The sequence below is a fragment of the Gymnoscopelus braueri genome, assembly GCF_963280865.1.
Source record: "Gymnoscopelus braueri genome assembly, chromosome: 11".
Classification (NCBI taxonomy): domain Eukaryota; kingdom Metazoa; phylum Chordata; class Actinopteri; order Myctophiformes; family Myctophidae; genus Gymnoscopelus; species Gymnoscopelus braueri.
Genome location: NC_137613.1, coordinates 16,245,889 through 16,265,192, shown reverse-complemented (window position 1 = coordinate 16,265,192; position 19,304 = coordinate 16,245,889). Strand labels below are relative to the sequence as shown.

The 19,304-nt window shown below is 43.6% G+C and overlaps 1 protein-coding gene across 1 annotated transcript; it reads right to left on the bottom strand.

Moving 5' to 3' along the window:
• Positions 1-1,559: 1,559 nt before the first annotated feature.
• Positions 1,560-19,035, bottom strand: LOC308095354 (uncharacterized protein). The gene is made up of 10 exons (XM_080442399.1): positions 19,007-19,035; positions 17,366-17,474; positions 15,325-15,480; positions 14,937-15,065; positions 14,096-14,216; positions 10,124-10,299; positions 8,388-9,735; positions 7,356-7,505; positions 6,373-6,540; positions 1,560-5,588 (listed from the first exon to the last, which is right to left on the bottom strand). The coding sequence occupies exons 2-10, from the start codon at positions 17,432-17,434 to the stop codon at positions 4,984-4,986; spliced, it is 2,922 nt and encodes a 973-aa protein (XP_080298525.1). The 5' UTR covers positions 17,435-17,474; positions 19,007-19,035; the 3' UTR covers positions 1,560-4,983.
• Positions 19,036-19,304: the final 269 nt, after the last annotated feature.

Below are 19,304 nucleotides of genomic sequence, written 5' to 3'. Positions count from 1 at the left end.
ATGAGCGTGTCTTCTGGTGGTCATACAGTAATTAATTTCTCAGTGGAACAGCTTGTCATGCGATGAGACTGTCTGTTGCTGTGGTCGCCATGGCGACATGACTGTGTTTTGTCCTGCAAAGCATTTTATTAATGTTTTTTAAAATAATTTTTTTTTATTTTAATAGATTTTACTATCACTTGTTGATTAGGGGCCAAAGATGTTGGAGGTCTAAGATGTATTTATTTATTTATTTTAAAGGGCACATCACAGGGAAGGGGCAAGTGCTCAAGACCCCCCCCCCCCCCCTATCAATAGCTATCTGCTATTTTGGGGGGGGATCTTCTATTCTGGCACAAAACATTTTCAGATGGGGGTCCGCAGAAAAATACATTACACATTAATTTGGGGGTCCTTGACATGAAAAGGTTTGTGAGCCAGTGGTTTAGATAAATGAAATTTGGGGGAGTGCCAGTATTATGACCAGATAGTGGTCATAATCTTGCCTGGAGATGTCCTTCCCCTTCTCTGCCCTCCTATTCTGTCTCTCTACTATCCTAGTAAAATAAAAACGACCAAAACAGTGGTCTAAAAACTGATTAATAATACAATTTAGGATATAATTGTGTTCATAAGTTTTTCCAAGGCAAATTGTCATTTTAAAACAGATCACAGCATTTATGGTGGGTCAACGTACCTTTGTGTGCACATGGTCCTCTTGTGGTGCTAAATGCTAAACTACAGATTAAGAAGCTCATATTGCGCCCAACACAGCAGCACTGTGGAACACGACCAGAAAACAGAAATTTTTGCTTTGTTTTATAAAAGAACCCACCAAAAGCAACATTAAAATGCATGCCTAGTAACACCTTTTCAACTCGGGTCCTGGGGACCAAGCTGTGTTCATTCTAGTCTAATTGAGACCCCCACTGAATGCAATTCATTCACTTATGGAATATAGAGCTGCAATTACTGATTTTAGTATTCTATCAATTACTTTATATCTTATTTTACTTTCTATCAATGAATCTAACATACAGTAGAAGCACGTTCTTTTATACTTTGTTTAGTGTTTTAATATATCAATGTAAACAAATTCTAAGATTTGTTAAGATGAATTGTTGCACCCCTAGTATCAGGTGTCTTACTTCTTTAGTTTGCAGTTTACCAAAGGCGATTCTCAGGTCCTGGATACTTCAGATTGCTGCAAGTGTTCTACTCTATTAGGGGTGCAACAAGTTAATAGTGAAAATAGCCGATCTACAAGCACGATGCGTTTTGAGATATGTAAATCTGCAATTTTCTATATTTTTGAGGACACCATTGTGCTGCGAAGTAGTAATTAATCTGTAAGTTGTTAATTGATTCATTGATATAAAACATACCAAAAAAATCTGCGCTTGTAAATTATTTGTTGAATCTAAAAAGTTCGATAATAATCGCGAAGAACATAATCGATAGTTGCAGCCTGCTGACATCCACGGCTGATACTCAAAATGACACTTGAACAGCAGAACACAAAGCTTGATGACTGAGGAAATGGACAAAGGGAACACAGAAATCTAAATCGGTCACCAGTATTGAATCATTTTATTTCTCACACATGTACCACCACCGTTGACAACACAGCCTCAACTTTGAATGCACAATAAAATATATATTTTTTAAATCTCATATAAAAATTATAGTGATACTAGCTATGATTGGAACAAAACAAAAAGAGCCATCCATCTGTACTGTAATTGGTCACTTTGATAACAAAGTGGCTGAAAACACAATGATTTGTTAAAGACGTTTCTCTGAACTGCTTTGAACGGACCGAGCAAAAGAACACAAGCCATCGACAACTCAAACACTATGCACCGCATGGAGAGGTGACCTTGTGTTTGGAGGGGTAAACATTGATTACTAAGACTGCAGCTACCATAATGGAGAGAATCAAAAGCAGAGAAAATGCCTTGCTTCTGTTGCACGGCAGGATGTTCAAATTACAACGTTAACCACTTAAGCCCTAATTTATCCTGTGCTTTGTCGTACGACTGTGTCACCCGGACACAATAATATTATGAACAGGATTTCAAGTGGAAATGGTGTCACACAATCAGTGACACGGTCATACGATTAATCATAAGATTGCAGACCCTTATCCCAAAATGGTTTCTCTGGGAAAAAAAGGTCAAGCCAAGGGTTTCACAGAACATGGGGCCAAAAGAAACCCAAACTTTGGAATGAGTTTTATCTTCACTACAGTCATAAATGTACATTGTGCATTACCTTGTCAAAAGTATTTGGATTAAACCAATTGATGTCTCTTGTTCAGATTATGTCAACACACACACACACACACACGTTTGTATTACTATAGTTGTGAGGATATCAACATTTCAGGATGGCAAATTTAATATAATCACCGATGTACAAGCTCACAGTGCTTTGTTCTGCGGTGCGTTGTGAGCTTGTAGATCTATTTTTGGTGTGCAACACCGGCGTGCAATGAAGTAGGAAACGGGCAGAAGTCTAACCTAAATACCTAATCCTAAACCTTTTTTAAACCATGAAACAACCGTTCCTCCTGTGAGGACGCTGGAAAATGTCCCTCACAATGTCTATTTCTCAAATTCTACTTTATTTGTGGGGACATTTGGCCCTCATAAGTATAGTAATACAATAATGTGCGCGCACACACACACACACACACACACACACACACGGACACAATTATCATCTCTGACAGCATGCACATTGAAGAAAATGATATGTTTTAATTCGGTTTTCATTCAGCTAACAGCTACAGTACGTCATAGTACTTCATCTCTAACGACACTGGATACAGATGTAATAAATAGGAGGAGAATGAATACAAAAAGACTTACGAACCAAACAAGGAAGATAAAAAGCCACGATTGGTTATCGAGTTGATGGACGATGCCATTATTGGGAGAAACAGGTATTTTGCCCCCCATGTGGATCTAGTCCAATCAGATCTCAAGGAGAGGGGCCTGTCACATGGTGACAAGCGCTTGCTACTGTCAGATTGATTGTGTAAAGCAGTGGTTCTCAACCTGTGGCCCGGGAACCCGCAGGAAAGAGGCAAACTTTGTGAAAATATCCGATCTACATGCTCGCAACGCAAGCCGTTGTGATCTTGTAGATCGGCTATTTTCACAATTTTCCTCTGTGGAACCGAGTCAAACAAAATGTAATGCCTCAACTACTACAATTCCAAATGCTTGTCAGGGTGGGGGGTCCCCAGTTCACACATATGATTATTTTGGGGGGGTCGCGGGACTCGCGGCCTGAAAAGGTTGAGAACCACTGGTGTAATGCAGAGGTTCTCAAACCTTTTAATTTCAAGGACCGCATAACTGTGAGAGTGTACAAATGGAACCTCACACACTCTCACACCTTTAAGCGTCCATTTGGTTCCAAACTATTTATTTCGATGGGGACCCCCTGGAAACCCCTCAAGGACCCCCGGACCCCACTTTGAGAACCACTGTTGTGAAGCAAACAAATTCCACGACGAGGAATGTACTGTGAAGATTTCTGGTTTCAAACTGATTTCCCCCAAATATTGCCCAAATATTCCATACAAAAAATTATAAATAAATAAAGTAAATCAAGTAATCAATCAATAAATAGATCAATAAATAAGTTACTCATGATTGTAACACTCTCATATATAGTTCTCAAGGTTTAACTGTGATAATACTCCCACTATTTACACAAAACACAACATATACACGCATGTGCACGTACAGTCACACCCTCGCACATACTGTACAACACAGCCGCGAAAACACACGTAATGCAATCACGCAAACTGTGTACTTATTTGTAATGTAGTTTCTAGATCAATTCTGGAATCGCTGTAGAGAGATACAATAATTGTGTGTATACTGTATAGGACCATGCGGTCTCAGTTATAGACGCTGTGACCAAAATGTAAGACTTTAGTGTTTTATATTATGTTTTCACAGGTAGCCTTGGAGAACCAGACAAAGTAGTTTTCATTCTAGCCGCCTAAAAACAAATCAGGGCCTAAGTTTAACCAGGGAAAACCCATATGGAAACGGTGAACCCCGGCATCCGCGGAAAATAGCCGATCGGCAAGCTCACAACGAGTCACGCTGCGACACGTCGAGAGCTTGTCTGGTGGCTATTTTCAGCTAAGATGTTTAATTGTCTAGCGAAAACAGAAAAGTAACCAGTATAGAGCCCTGAGGGATTCCGATCAACAACGTATGGGGTTTAAGTGGTCAACTATTAGAATAGAAAACTAGGTCCAGTCTGGGTCCCCCAAGGCCTGCCGATGAGGATCATTGCTTTTGTATTAAGGGCAGTTACTGCCAAACACAAATATGCTTTCTTTGCTTTGTGAAAAGGGGAACCGGTTGTTCATGCCAACTGCCATCACAGATAGTAGCAAGGCCCCTCATTTATAACAAGCATGAATATGCTGAAGCCCATGGCGCAGTGGTGTTGCCATTCAGGCTTTGCACATGCCATGCGCCGTTGAAGTTTGTCCACGACTGTCCATTATTGTCATGTCCACGGCGTCCTTGCAGGCCGGTGCAGTGGTACAAACAACAGTAGTTGCAAACAACCGCCCGCAGCCTTTTCGCGTGTATGTACAATATTGATCGAAGCATACAAAATGGTCTTTAATACGGTCTGGCTCTGGACAGTGACAATACGATTTCTTCTTTCTTTCACTTGGGGAACCAAATCAAACTGAGCTAAATTTAGGTTCAGTTGAATGGCTTTTTAGTTCCCAACAGAAGTGAAGGAAGTGAAGTCATTTTGTTTCTGCGATGAATTCTTTACTATATTGGCTGTATACATTTTAACCATATGCATTAACGGGTGGACGGGTCTTGATATAATTTGAAGCAAGCAGTGGAGCTGGCTTGTTTCGTGTGCAATTGGAAAAAACAAAACAAAAAACAAAAAGAAAAACACTTCATTTGTTAGATTGACAGGAGAGATTTACACGTCAAGTTGTCAGAGGAGGAACGGATTGGTGTCCTTTATGGGCGTGGTCTCACCCAATCCACTGCCCAGGAACATCTGGGGCTGCAAGGGGATCCCCCCTCCCATCTGTGGAATGGAACCTCCCGCGGCAGTGAATCCTGCCCGAGGAACTCCTCCAGTGGCACCGGGATGTACCACTCCAGCCCCCATGAAGGGGGTAGCCCCCCGGGATGCCATCGGAGGATTTCCCCCCGCGAAGTTGGCCTGTACCATTCCAGCCCCCATGTAGCTGGACGGGGCAAAATTTACTTCCATCGAAGGAATTCCCCCCATGGCAGCGGGCTGTACCATACCGCCTCCAAAGAAGGGGGGATACATACTACTATGAGGTCCCAATGTAGGCATAACGTGGCCGGAGGGAGACGTTCCCATGGAACGGGAAGGTAGCTGAAATGGGGAAGTCCCCAAAGTGGCAGGGGGAAGCCCAAAGGAGGAGGAGGAGGACGCGGGGACATAACCAAAAGGACTCGAGTGTAGGGCCGATGGCGCCCCAGTAAAGGACACCCCTGAAGTGGGCATGGTTCGACCCAAGAAGGGGCCACCAGCACCAGCCGCAGCTGTGCCCTTTAAAACACCTGGGAAAAAGTACAAATTGGAACAGCGACAGAATCGGAAGTGGAGAGGATGGGGAGGAGGGGGGATTGAGGGAGGGGCATACAGTACAAAGCATTCCGATAAGAGAGAAATGAAGCGGAGCAGAGCAGAGACAGAGGGAGGAGAAGAGTTACAACTTGAAGCTCATTAAATGTACACTAGCTTATCTATCTATACAGGGCCGTTACAATAGCTCACTGAAGCTAACAGTTACTGTACATATACATATATAACAACCACAGCTACGCACTACAGTAGGGACACACAGGGAAAGGCATGGCTACGCGAAAACACTTGTCACTGCTAGCTTGTCATACAAACCTTTTGCTGAATATATATATATATAATATTATATTTGTACTCTCTCTTCCCCCTCTCTCTTTCTATTTCTGGAATTCAGACCCACCAGGGCTGACTAGGTTGAATATTATGCATTTAAACCCATTAGAATGGCCTGGGTTTCAGGGATCTCCCCAAGAGATTCTTCCATTGTCGAGTCAGTTCAAACAAAGCCCAGCTCAAACTGCTAAAAATACTTGGATTTATAGTTTAAATACATACATTTTCCCCCTCTGTTATACTTGGATGTTGTGGCCGATGTCACACACCACATGCAAAAAAAAAAGTGCACCTAAATTTGTCCCAACGAACTAAAACTATGATCAAAAAACACAAATGGCGCTCAAATGCTCGTCCCCTGGGCCTGCTCGGTGTGAAGATACGGGGTTTACAGTAGCGTTATCCTCACGCTCTACCTCTCCTTACCGGGGCTTGGTGTCTGTGGGAGGGTGAGTGTGCTGGTGAGGGGGGGTTGTTTGGGCTGAGGGTCAAAGGAGAGGAGAGAGTCCAAGTTGACGAGTGACGCTCCGGCCGAGCCCAGGAACGCCGCCGTCTTTCGGGCCAACTCCCCCTCCTGTGCTGCTTGCTTATTATCTGCAATGACATAAAGGTCCAACTCTCTGCTCTAAAAGGTGTTTTCTAGCGGTTGCAGGTGACGGTGGGACGGTGGGCAGGTTTCAGGGGGGACACACAGGGTCAGGGGGGGGGTAAAGAGAAGAGAGCAGAGCGGAAGACAAGAGTTAATTGATTAAAGTCGTTAAGCGAGAGGCGATTGATGGATGGAAGATGGGAGTGAAACCAAGGTGGTGGATGGGAGAGGTGACATGTGAGGTGGTGGTAAGCTGTAGCAGAAGCGTGCCCTCTCTCTCACACACACACACACACACACACAAGAGTGCACCTGAAAACTTGCATGTGCACGCAACATTCACCCTAGTGTCCAGCCAACTGGCTTTACAAAGAAATGTGCCTGCAATTTATTAATCACAAGCAGCATGCAACATGTACTCAGTTAGAATAAAGATCCTTACACACCAGGATCCGAAAATGTGTCAAACTATTCATCTGGTAACGCCTCAACAGCAACCAAAATGTACATTGGTAACAAACAGCAGCTTGAATGTTAATTAATCGGACAAAAATAATAACGCTCCCGATGTGTAAGGACCGTAAAAGTTACAATCAGTAACTCTATTGTTATTGCCTCTAGATTATTGGATTAATGGGTGGTTTTGCAAGTGCGTATGAATTACACAGAAACATCCAAAACAAGTGAATAAATATAACTGATTTAAAGCAGAGTACAGCAGATCAGTAGAGCATAAGATGGGAAGATGAATGGAAGGGTGGGTGGATGGATAGATGAACAGACTGAAATGCCCAGACAGCATTATGCAGAGGAGACTCACCTGTGCCGTTGCTCGGTGCGTCGCTTGGCGTGCCCCAGAGGTCACCGCTAGTGGTTTTAGAGGCCCCGTCTCCAAAGGGGTCATCGGCGGCGGCGCCAGTAGGCGGGGCAGGAGAACCCCATGCATCGTCGCTGTTGGCTGCCGTGGGAGCTAAAGCACATGAGATGTAAGTGTTAACGTGCTCTGGCTCAAAGAAGGTACACAAATACTAGGGTTAGACAGAAGTCCCGAGCTGAGCGTGCTCCACTGTCAATAGTTTCAGAGAAGGACAGATGTGAACAGATATAGAAACAATCCGCACTCACAAGGTGAATTTTCTTTTTAATGTCATTATTTACTGCAGCAGCAGTCTCTCAATATAAAACTACTATCACAAAAAAAACTGAAAATAATATTTAGAGCAGGGGTCGGCAAGTACGTTTGGCCTCGGGCCAATTATTTTCTGAGCCATTAGATGGCAGGCTAGAACACATCTGTATACAGACAGTCACGCTCCTGTTCAAACAAGAGCTGCTTGCTTCATACTTCAAGGTCTCTGCTTAGAACAGAGAGAAACAATGTATCGTTTAAGGCACGTGAAACAGTTTTCCATTTCTTTTTTAACATGAGAAGTTTTTCATCCAAATATCTTAAGAGTAACGTTGACATTGAAAACAGAACATTCAAAGAAGAATGCAAAGAGAACTGCAGTATGCGTTCATCCTAACCGGTTTCATCGATGTAAAACCATTGCTGTACATATCCATATCGTTAGCTAATATTCATTATTTACTAAATAATTTTCCGGGCCAGATATTAATCATTGACGGGGCCAGTTCTGGCCCACGGGCCGCCTGTTGCCTACCACTGATCTTGAGACATAACATAATGATAGATGCATGCACATGACACAAAAAGACGATGAAATACCTTGCAGTAAACTGCAGGGAAAGCTGGTTATTTCTGTAGCCAAACTATATTATTTTCTTCCAACTCTTTCATTATGTTCTCCTCAAACATCTCTGTTGCTATCAATGACTTCATCACTCTTACCTGCTGTACCCCACGGGTCACCGTCTGGTTTGGATGTGGCCCCAAACGGGTCGCCGCCGGCGTTGGTAGGGGAGGCGGCTGTGGCCCCGACTCCCCAAGGATCTTCCTGTGCTTTCGTCCCGGACGGCGGCCCCCAGGGGTCGGCGCTAGCGGTAGGCGAGCTGGCCGGGTCACCCCACGCGCCTAAATTGTCTTTTGACGAAGAGGCGGCCATGGAAGCGCCGAATGGGTCAGAGTCTTTGGGCGGACTGGACGGTGCTGCGAAGGGAGCTGCCTTAGGCGGTGTAGTCGTCAGCGGTGCACCGAAGGGGTCATCTTGAGGGGCGTTTGACGGTGAGGAGAAAGGGTCTTCTTTAGGTGGCGTTGTGGGTGCCATGAACGGGTCTCCTTTAGGTGGCGTTGTGGGTGTTGCAAATGGATCTTCTTTAGGTGGCGTTGTAGTAGGTGCAGCGAATGGGTCTTCTTTAGGCGGTGTAGTAGGTGCAGTGAATGGGTCTTCTTTAGGCGGTGTAGTAGGTGCAGTGAATGGTGGTGTCGTAGGTGCAGCGAATGGATCTTCTTTGGGTGGTGTTGATGCGGGTGCAGTAAAAATATCAGCATTGTCTGCTGGCGCGGTGAACGGGTCATCTTTTGTTGCATTGAATGGGTCGTTCTTTGGAGTACTGAATGGATCGTTTTTAGCCGTGTTAAATGGATCATTTTTAGGTGTGTTGAATGGATCATTTTTAGGTGTGTTGAATGGATCATTTTTAGGTGTATTGAATGGATCATCTTTAGGTGTGTTAAATGGATCATCTTTAGGGGTGCTAAATGGATCATCTTTAGGTGTATTGAATGGATCATCCTTTGGCGTATTAAACGGGTCAACTTTTGGTGCATTGAAGGGGTCATCTTTGTCTTTTGAGGCAGCAAACGGATCCCCCTTGTCTGGTGCAGCAAACGGGTCAGCACCGTCTGTGGATGCATCGAACCGGTCGGCCTTAGGTGCGCCGAAAGGATCCGAGTCATTTTTCCGTGCGAACGGGTCACCTCCGTCCTTTGGCGCACTAAATGGATCAGGTTCATCCCTTGGCGCAGCGAAGGGATCTTCTCCATTTTTCGACGCCGGGAACGGGTCTTCGTCTTTCGCCGCTGTAAAAGGATCTTCCTCCGCTTTGGCCGCGGCGCCCCAGGGATCGCCGCTGACTTTGGCTGCGGCTGTGGGTTTGGCTGGCGCCCCCCAGGCGTCGCTGGCCTCCTGTTCTTCGGCCTCTTCCTCTTCTTTTGACGATCCTGCCCAGGCTGCTGGTTTGGGCCCATCGTCTTTCCCAGCATCCTCCCACTTCAGCTCGTCCTCACTCAGCTTGCCCTACAGAGACGAGGAGTGAAAATATATTGAGGCCTTTAAATTCATAAAACATGTTCCTGAATTCTAATTTAGTTGATTATTCAACTAATTCGTGGCGCGCTACAAGCTTGTACATCTGCTATTTTTGAACATTTTTGAAAGATCTTGAAAGTTTGAAAAGATTGCATTTTTTAACACAAATCTTCTCTTCTGGGGGTCCCTGGCAAAAAATTTTTACAGATGGGGGTCCGTGGCCAAATACATATCAATTTGGGGGTCCTTGGCACTAAACAGTTTGAGAACTACCGATTTAGAAGGCATTTGTGGAATCTGCCTCAGGTGTTAATGGGTTAACAACACTCTTATAAAACAATTAAAAAGGTATTTCAATAGTGCTCAGTCTGCTCACCCTTCTCACTGTCTCTTTCTTCTCATGCTCCACTCTGACACGCTCTTGTTTGCGAGCCTCAAAGGAAGCCGTTATTTCAGCCACTGAGGGGATGTTGTCCAGCGAGGGGAGACCACTGGCCCCAGGGGTGTAGACAGGCTTGTAGTTGGGGTCTACGTGGGGGTCGGTGGATGAAGCTGATTCAAAGAAAAGAGGACGATGGGGAGAGAGAGGACAGTGTGATTTTAAATGTGTCACAGACGAAAGTACCAACAAGGAGGAGGACACACTGGTACAGGTATTTTTGGTAGGCTTATAAATAGCAGTTCACTCAGACAACTATTGGGACTGAATTCAACACATTTACTGAGCATAAATATTATATTTTAACGTAGATATCTATAAGCGTAAGTTTTGCATCAAGCCTCTGTCACTCTCTCAACTTATTCATTCCCTGTAAGCATTCAAATAGATATAATGGATAACAATCTGCCAAATAATGTTAGAGGAAATGAAATGGCAAGACCCCCTAGGGGTTTAATAGAAACGGTGGGATTGTAAACCTTCATGAGGCAGCACTGCAATGGTAAAGCACAGTGAGCAGCAAGAATCCACTATCACCGTCACTACAACCCCCCCCCCTTCCTATCTTTTATTGAATGTTCTACAAATATTTTTCACTCGAGTTTGTGACATTGTTTTAAGTTTCTGTGTATTGTGGCTGGGGCAGGAATTTCATGGACGCCACGAATGCCATGGCTGCAGCACAACTCTTTTGTGAAATAAAATGCTCTTTTAATTTTTTATTTCAGACTATGCATTAAAAATATCATCCTTAACCCTTAAGTTCAATTAATTATTTGTGTGGATTTATCCGATGGTCTTACTGCCCTGGCATTTGGCCTTTGTGCCCTTAAAAACTCCAAAAGACAGACTTGTCTCGTCTTGTCAAATACTTAGTTTATCAAACCATTTTGATCTAAAAACAAATTAATTGTATTATACCATTATATATGCTACTCTCTTAGTCGTGTTGAGGGGGTCTTAAACGGTATAAGACGGGCTTATAGTTTCAAGGGAGTGATTGCAATAGAGATTCACCAAGAGATCATGGCTGGATAATGCTGAGAACTGATGCCAAGCGATAAGAATTACAAGAATTAAAACAACACTTATGTCAATCAGTTTGACTATAGCAATTAGACATAATTCAGACTTTAAAATAAATAAATATATATTTAATACTAATCTCTGCACCAAACTTCGTACGCACAATGCCAGTAGGCCATTTATTTCCTGTTTTATACATATAAAGGGATGCGATTGCGATCGCGTTCAACCTTGCCAAAATCTGTAGTCATACGTCATAGATACATTCAGACAACTGACGTCATAGAGGACTGATGTCACAGCCTCAGGCTGGTCACATTAAAGGAGTAGTTCACCCAAAAATGTCTAATTTTTTATCAATTGCACACCCCATGAGTTCATGGAGTTTTTTTTAGTTTTTGTCACATTCCTAAACCAATAACTTGATGATCAGCAGAGACTCAATTGAGTCTCCTACTGACCAGCCACCCGGTCATCGAATTATTGGCTTGGGAATGCGACCAAAACAAAAGAATCTCCATGAATTCAAGGCTTCATGGGGTGTGTAACTGACAGAAAATAAGTAATTTGTGGGTGAACTACTCCTTTACATGCAAGTCCTCCCTTTGTGGATCTACCATGCAGATTTGACATTTTGCCTTATGCGGTCTACATCCCTGTGTGGACCTGCCGATGCTAAATGATCTTTGCATTTTTCCTTTGACCCCTTTCGTTCATATTTTTTTCCTCCTTGCTCTCCCATTCTCTGCCCCCCACCCCCACCCTTTCCTGAAAACTAATAATGATGGAGTTTGCACAAAAACTAATTTCACACACTTCTTTACACCTGTAAACCTGTGATGTGACAATCAAATTGATTCCGATTCTGTCCGAGATCCATATTGGAGCCAAGTCTCAGATCCTCCACACTGGGGCCACGCCATTTCTATCACGAGATCCACATAATGTATCCTCTGCCATGTTTTCTACCTGTGTTCGGAGCTAAACTCTCAAACCACTGGACTGACCGACTGTCCAAACGTTGAATATGATGTGGCTGTTAGCTTCGTCCAGATATTAAGCCTCTCCTGACAGAAAGTCGTGTTTTTTGATCTTAGATCATTGGTTCTCAAAGTGGGGTCAGGGGACCCCCAGGGGTCCTTGGGGGGGTTCCAGGGGGTCCCCAGCAAAAGTAGTAACATAGCATTACAATCATCTTAACCACTTTATCCATTTATATGTTGGCTATTGAAAAATAGCAGATCTACAAGCTCACAGCACGTCTACTTCGTGCCGTGCTGCGAGCTTGTACATCTGCTATTTTTGAAAATATTTGAAAAATATCGAAGACGTTTGTAAAATGTTGAATAATTTAGAAGTTTTAAGCCCAAATCTTCTCTTCTGGGGTCCCTGGCACAAAATATTTTCAGATGGGGGTCCGTGGCCAAATACATATTAATTTACCGGTCCGCAGCGCCAAAACTGTCTTAGATGACCTTATTAGCTTTGTTCAGAGGCTACGACAAGATTAAAAACGTATCTTGTTTCTGGAATATCTGACTGTACAAGAATTATGTGACAAAAAAATTTAAGACCAATAAAATGTACAAGCAAAAAAAGACTGCAAACTTAAAATTAAACAAAGTGTTTCCAAGCTAGTAATCTAAAACAAGCGTCTGCAAATGTGAGGGCTGAAATAACAGTCAAGGAATAGGCGGTTGAGACACTGAGGTCAAGACGGTGTTAGTTTCCTAACTTCAGAAACTCCCATTCCCTGTTGTCTAGAGGGCACACGTGTCTGGTCTTCAACCAGCGAGAGATGCAGTGGAAGTGGAAAGCGTGATTGCAGACGCCCCAGGCAACTTTGCACTCCTCAGTCGGGTGACTACCAGTGCCTTGCATGGCCTGGCACTCTATACAGGGATCCATGATGTGATTGCGGCAGATGGCACAGTTGTCCACCACGATGTCCCAGGACCACAATGCCACAGCCCTCCACTTCTTCAGTTCAAAGTGTTTCTTGCTAGCTCTGCTGCTGCTGATGCTGTTCTTGGCATTTGTTGTGTTAACATCCATAGCTGTGTTGCAGTCCTGAAAATAACTTCTCCCACTATAGTAGTTTTACACGACAAACCTGACGATGTGATAATGATGAGAATAATAAATCCTTCTTCACCTCGGTCCCTTTTAAACAAACCTCTCACGTCATCAACTAAAACGTCAGTCTTGCCCCCCCCCCCCCCCACTAAAAAAAAGGGTTTCACATGTCTCCAGGCTAGCAATCGGAACAATGGCAACTGGGACAGGGGTACAACGGCTAATTAAAACAAGGGAACCAGGGGACCTGGTACTGCCAGACCCCTAGTGGTTGAAATCTGAATGGCCGGAAATCTGAATGGTTTCTAAACTACGTCACGCTAAGCTTGGCCAATCAAAAAGAGGGACATGTAAGAAAACGTTTTCGTCAACGATAGCAAAAGGGGACCGACAAAGCCACATGTAGGCCTGACCCCCTGGGTCTGGCAAAAAGATTTATATTGATAATAATTTAATACAATAATCGATAAATAATCAATTATTATCTATTATGGGCATGTTATTATATGCCATTTTTTACAACTCTGGTGGTTATTCGATTCATCGATATATGAATTTGCTTTTGATTTTATATCAAATGACATCAGGGATCTCCGTGTATGGCCATAAAAGGAACTAGGACAGAGAGAGACACAGATCTCCATACGGAATGAGCATATAAGGGACACAGAGAGACAGTGAGATACAGATCTCCATACATGGGCATGAAAGGGACACGGGTATCGCATAACTGGGTGGGGCATGTAATCCAAACTTGCATCGTTCCCGATGCAAGCCCTTAATGGGCTAGACGCTTTCATTTCTCACCAGCCGCATTCTTTGAGGTCTTCTCTCTGGTCTTGACGGCAAAGTCTCTCTCCTGCTTCAGCTTCTCATCGTCCTCCATGAGAACCAGGACAACCTTGGCCTTTTCTCTGACATTTCCACCCTGTGGATTGAAGATGCAGCAGTTCATTAGATGTATCAGAATCAAATGTGTCACTGTAACATTTGCACCCTGTGGATTGAAGATGCATCAGTTTATTAGATGTATCAGAATCAAATGTAGCACTGTAATCCATTACTATGAAAATCCCCAATTACATAAACCAGAGCCTGCAGGAGACAGGCTTGCATTATAGCCCCTCACATCAGAACATTTAAGTCCTAGTGGCTAAAGCACTGACCACATAATCAAAACATCCAGGGTTTGAGTCCTGCTCGAAATCTGTGTTGCATGTCACCTCAACCCCAACTTCCTATCGCACTCCAAAAGCCCTAAAATATCAAATTAATTCACAATATCTTGTCTTGACTGTCTGGCGCGTGTCTCCTATGACCCAGGGGGTGCGAACGGTTTCCGAGAACCGAAAAACCATGTTCGGGGGCGCCTATGGCTTAGTGGTTAAGGCGCAAACCACATATAGCCCCCCCCCCCCCCTATCCCTGATTGGCACAACCCTACCCATCGGCTTCACTGATTGGCTGAGCTTTGCGTCACGCTTGTAGTTGTACCGCTTCACCAATACAAGTGGCAGCGTGTGAGAAAATGTCAGATAAGCCTGAGACTCCAACATGTCAGACGACTGCATAAGGTTATCAGCAGTGTGCTCCTGTAACAGTAGTGGTTGCTAGGCAACAGCATCACCAGGAAGTCAGCAATCGTCACCTGATCTTTTCCGTCCTTCTCGATATAGCGGAACTCTGTGAGAGCTTTGACGATGTAGACGTTGTCCGTCAACTTCAGGAGCACCCGGTCATCACCCGTCTTTAACAGGTACTCCAGCAGGGTCAGTGACTGAGGCAAAAACAAACAAAAAACACCAACAATAATGAACAAAAAGTATGTATATTAGGTATATTTATATATATATACACTTTAATTATACACTGAACAAGTAAATATAAAATACATAAACAGAACTTTATTTAACCACTTAAGCCCTATTCCAAATGTTCAAAAATAAGACATGGACCGCCCATTTATTTTTTACATCTGTGGGAACCCATTCTACACCGAAAACGTGAGTGTGCGTGTGTGTGTGCGCGCCACTGACCTTGTGGATGTGTCTCCAGTTCTTGTCGTCTTTCAGACGCTTCCAGAGCATGGTCATGATCTCGTTACAGGCCACCACGTTGTAGGTCAGGTCTGAGATGTCGGCCATCTGAGAGCTGGACGGACCCCAGGGGTCATTGGACGTGGCCTCCCTCACCTGAAAGAAAAAAACAGAAACAGTCGAGTGAAATGGATTAGCAAGTGTAACCTAAAAGCAACCTGGACTAATAACAAAAATGGGGAAGTTAGGGTGATAATACAGTTGAAACAAAAAGGGGAACCGTTACAGCGTGACATATCCATTAGATAATATTGCTGAGACCTGGTAGAGATACTAACCCATTAAGACCTGAGGCCTATTTCTAAATAACAAATCTGTAGTTCTAAATCCTACCTACGTTTTCTGGAAAACTTAACCTCATATGTCCAAAACATAAAGCAAAAGTAGCAGTTCTCGGGAGCTTGTGGATCTGATCATTTTGATAATGTACTTTTGTGTGACACTGTAATATAATCAAGTAGGGCATTAATTTACAAAAACGTAGAATATGGAGATAAGAGCGATATATAGCAACAACTAAAATGACACAGGTGTTCCCAGCTTGAAAGGTATAACAAGGTATAAATGTTTTAATGGAAGATTGAAAGGGTGAAATCGAGTTGCTACACAGCTTATGCCCTCTGTCTTTATTTTCTTCACTGGCAGTAAGCTGAGCAGGAGACAGTGAAGGAGAGGCAAATATGGACACAGGAATAAGTCTGAGCCAGCAAAGCTGAGTAAAGGCCTCTACTGTACGTCCTTGGAGCTGTAAACTTTACACTGCATTTTCATATTCTGCAGCAATAAATTAATTTGAATGAACAATATTATGGAAATGTAGGCACTGTGTCCACTGAGGCTTTTTTTTCCCCCGGCTGAAAACGCTGGGGTACTCGCCTTGGTAAATGGTGCATTTACGTATATAGCGCTTTTATCCCAAGTGCTTTACATAGATTCACCCATTCATACACCAATGGCGGAGGAAACCATGCAAGGCAGGCACCAACCTGCTCATCGGGAGCAATGAGGGGTTGCTTTACATAGATTCACCCATTCATACACCAATGGCGGAGGAAACCATGCAAGGCAGGCACCAACCTGCTCATCGGGAGCAATGAGGGATTCAGCGTCGTTCACAAGGACAATTCGACACCAACTCTGAGGGAGCCTGGGATCAAACTGGGAACGGTTCCCATCCGGCCACTCTACCCCTGAGCCACTGCCGCCCCTGATGCCTTGGAGTGATTCCAGGCGCCCGAGTTGAAAATATTTGAGTGCTCGACAGGCAGAGGAAGGCAAATGACCAGCGCCACGCCAAGCTGCTTGAGGTTCCAAAAACGCGACGCTCCCATTATAAACAATTAAAACACAGTGGACACGGCCATCATGTAGTTCTGCAGGCGAGTGTCATAATTGCTGTGCTATCTATAGGCACAAGCGAAAGCACTGCAAAGCAGAACGCCCGCAACACTCGAGATTGCAAAAAAGTCTCAAGGTGCACGGCTCAACAATATCATGAAACTGAGAAAACAGCCAAAACACAATAAAAGTCCTTTTCATATTTTATTTTTGTTTTATTTACCTCTCCACGGACAGAGCAACGGACGCGTTTCAACCTAACAGGTCTTCCTCAGCGTTGACCTGTTCAGTTGAAACACGTCCGTTGTGAAAAAGGACATTTATTGTGTGTTGGGTGTTGGCTGTTTTCTCAGTTTCTATCTATAGGCAAACACCATTAAACCATTAAAAGCGAGAAAGCATCGGTGTCATTTTAGCGTTGGCTATTCTAAAATAGCAGATGTACAAGCTCACAGCACGACACTTCGTGCCGCACTGCAAGCTTGTACATCTGCTATTTTTTTTTAACATTTTTGACAAATCTTTAAAGTGTGGGAACCACTGATTTAGAAGGCATTTGTAGAATCGGCCTCAGGTCTTAATGTCTTAATGGGTTAAGATATTTTATGGATAAAATGGCCCTCGTGAGTCGGGCTTTCCTTACCTTGACCTCGGCCTCAGAGTAGTTCTGGACCAGGTTCTTCAGCTGTCTGCGTAGCATGGAGGACGTCATGATGTCTGTTGGGAGGACGCGGGGATCAAACCACCGGGATCTAAATGGACAGTACCAACAGAGGACAGAAGAGAAGGGCTTTTCGTACAGCTCTCTTGATTCAATGAATCAAACACGATATATTTACGGTGCTACCGTTTTTAATGGTCAAAACCCTAACCCAAATGTATAACTCTCTCCCTCCCTTATGCTCTCACTTTACCTCTATCCTGATCTCTTCTCACGGAATACTACAAAATGATGGAGCGTGGACAAAAAAATATATTATTCACACATTTTCTTTACACCTGTAAACCTGTGCGGTTACCTGTGACAAATAAAGCTGATTCTGATATGTCTTAACTCTTGTTGCTAGGGTTTTCAACTTTGCAATATTGTCGTCAGTCACCTCTGCATACATTACAATATACACAGTAGTGTATTTGCCAATATTAACTTGACACCCTGAAATTCCTCTATATGCTGTATAGCCTTTTTAGTGCCACCCCTAGATTTTCACTGGCGACATCAGGTCCCTCTGACTAAACATGTCCTGCAGGTAGCACTGCAATGAAATACATTCTAATAATAATAATGTGTAAGTAAGTAAAATGAACACACACACACACCTTCTAAATGGACCCTTACAGGTCTGTAACTCTGAGAATTATGGGGGTCCTTGACATTTAAAGGTGTGAGAACCACCGGTCTAGCTGAATTATTACACCCTCATTCTGTTCTCTCTTCCCCCTGACTGACTGCATCAAACCCCCCCCCCCCCCAGCACAGCAGAAACCGGATCCTACAACTACAAGGACCAATCTGACGCACATCACTGGCTGCTATTGAGTGACACAAACAATCGGCAAAAACAGGGAGGCAGCTCGGAAAACGAGGTTGTGTGATTACAAAGACACCAAACATCCGATAAGGCAAGCATGTCCAAACATACAGTACGTTGCAGAAACGACAGCTACACAGTTCTTCTACACAGTAAAATCCTCAATGTTAATCTAACTCCGTGTTAATACATTTAACCAAATGGACCCTTACCCATGTGTAACTCTTAAAATTTGACACGGGCTGGTCTACTTGGTTTCATTTAGTACCCAGTCACAGACACAGGATTTTACAGTGTTATTTCGTCCACTATCTGCCTGGTTTTACACTGGACCTATTAGTGGCGAGCATTCAGTCAGGGTCACACACATGCTAGCTACGGTGCGACAGAGAATGAATGATCCTCCTTTTTGAGACACAAACTTAGCATTGCACATTGGCCGTCAAAAGCCTCGTTATCTTACACACACACACAGTGGGGTTTATCATTAGTGTCACGACTCCTTTTTCAGCACCTTGGACAGCGAACTGAAGATAGCTAGCGGTTAGCATCATCGACCAATAACGGCTAGTATAGTAAGTGTTTGTTTTCAAGCCGAGCTGCCACCAAAAAGCGACCTTTAACAACTACGTAAATGGATGCATTCATTTAAGGGGGGAACCATGCGGGCTTTGCTTCAACGTTACGTGCAAAACACGGCCGCGGATTCATGCAAATAAATGTAATTTTAAAGCAAAAATAACAGCACTAACCCCTTGACGCTGCCTTCAGGAACCGTCGAGGAGGATGAAGCGACGATGACTTCCGCTTCCGCAGTATACGACACCTGCCAGGCCACGCCCCCAAACTTTAGATGGCATTTAGAAACATTGTAGTGTTTCCCTATTTAAACATTTAGACAGTGGTGGAAGAAATACTCTGATATTTTACTTAAGTAAAAAGTAAAAGTAGCAATACTACAATAAAAAATACTCTGTTACAACTAAAAGGCCTGTGTTCAAAATGTTACTTGAGTAAAAGTACAAAAGTATTGGCATCAAAATATACTTA

Excerpts from the sequence above, each read along its gene's own strand:
- LOC308095354 (XM_080442399.1), bottom strand. The coding sequence starts at position 17,434 with ATGACGTCCTCCATGCTACGCAGACAGCTGAAGAACCTGGTCCAGAAC. Across the intron at positions 14,217-14,936 it reads AGAAGGACGGAAAAGATCAG|GGTGGAAATGTCAGAGAAAA; the intron begins GTGACGATTGCT and ends TTCAATCCACAG. Across the intron at positions 7,506-8,387 it reads TGACCCGTGGGGTACAGCAG|CTCCCACGGCAGCCAACAGC; the intron begins GTAAGAGTGATG and ends CATGTGCTTTAG.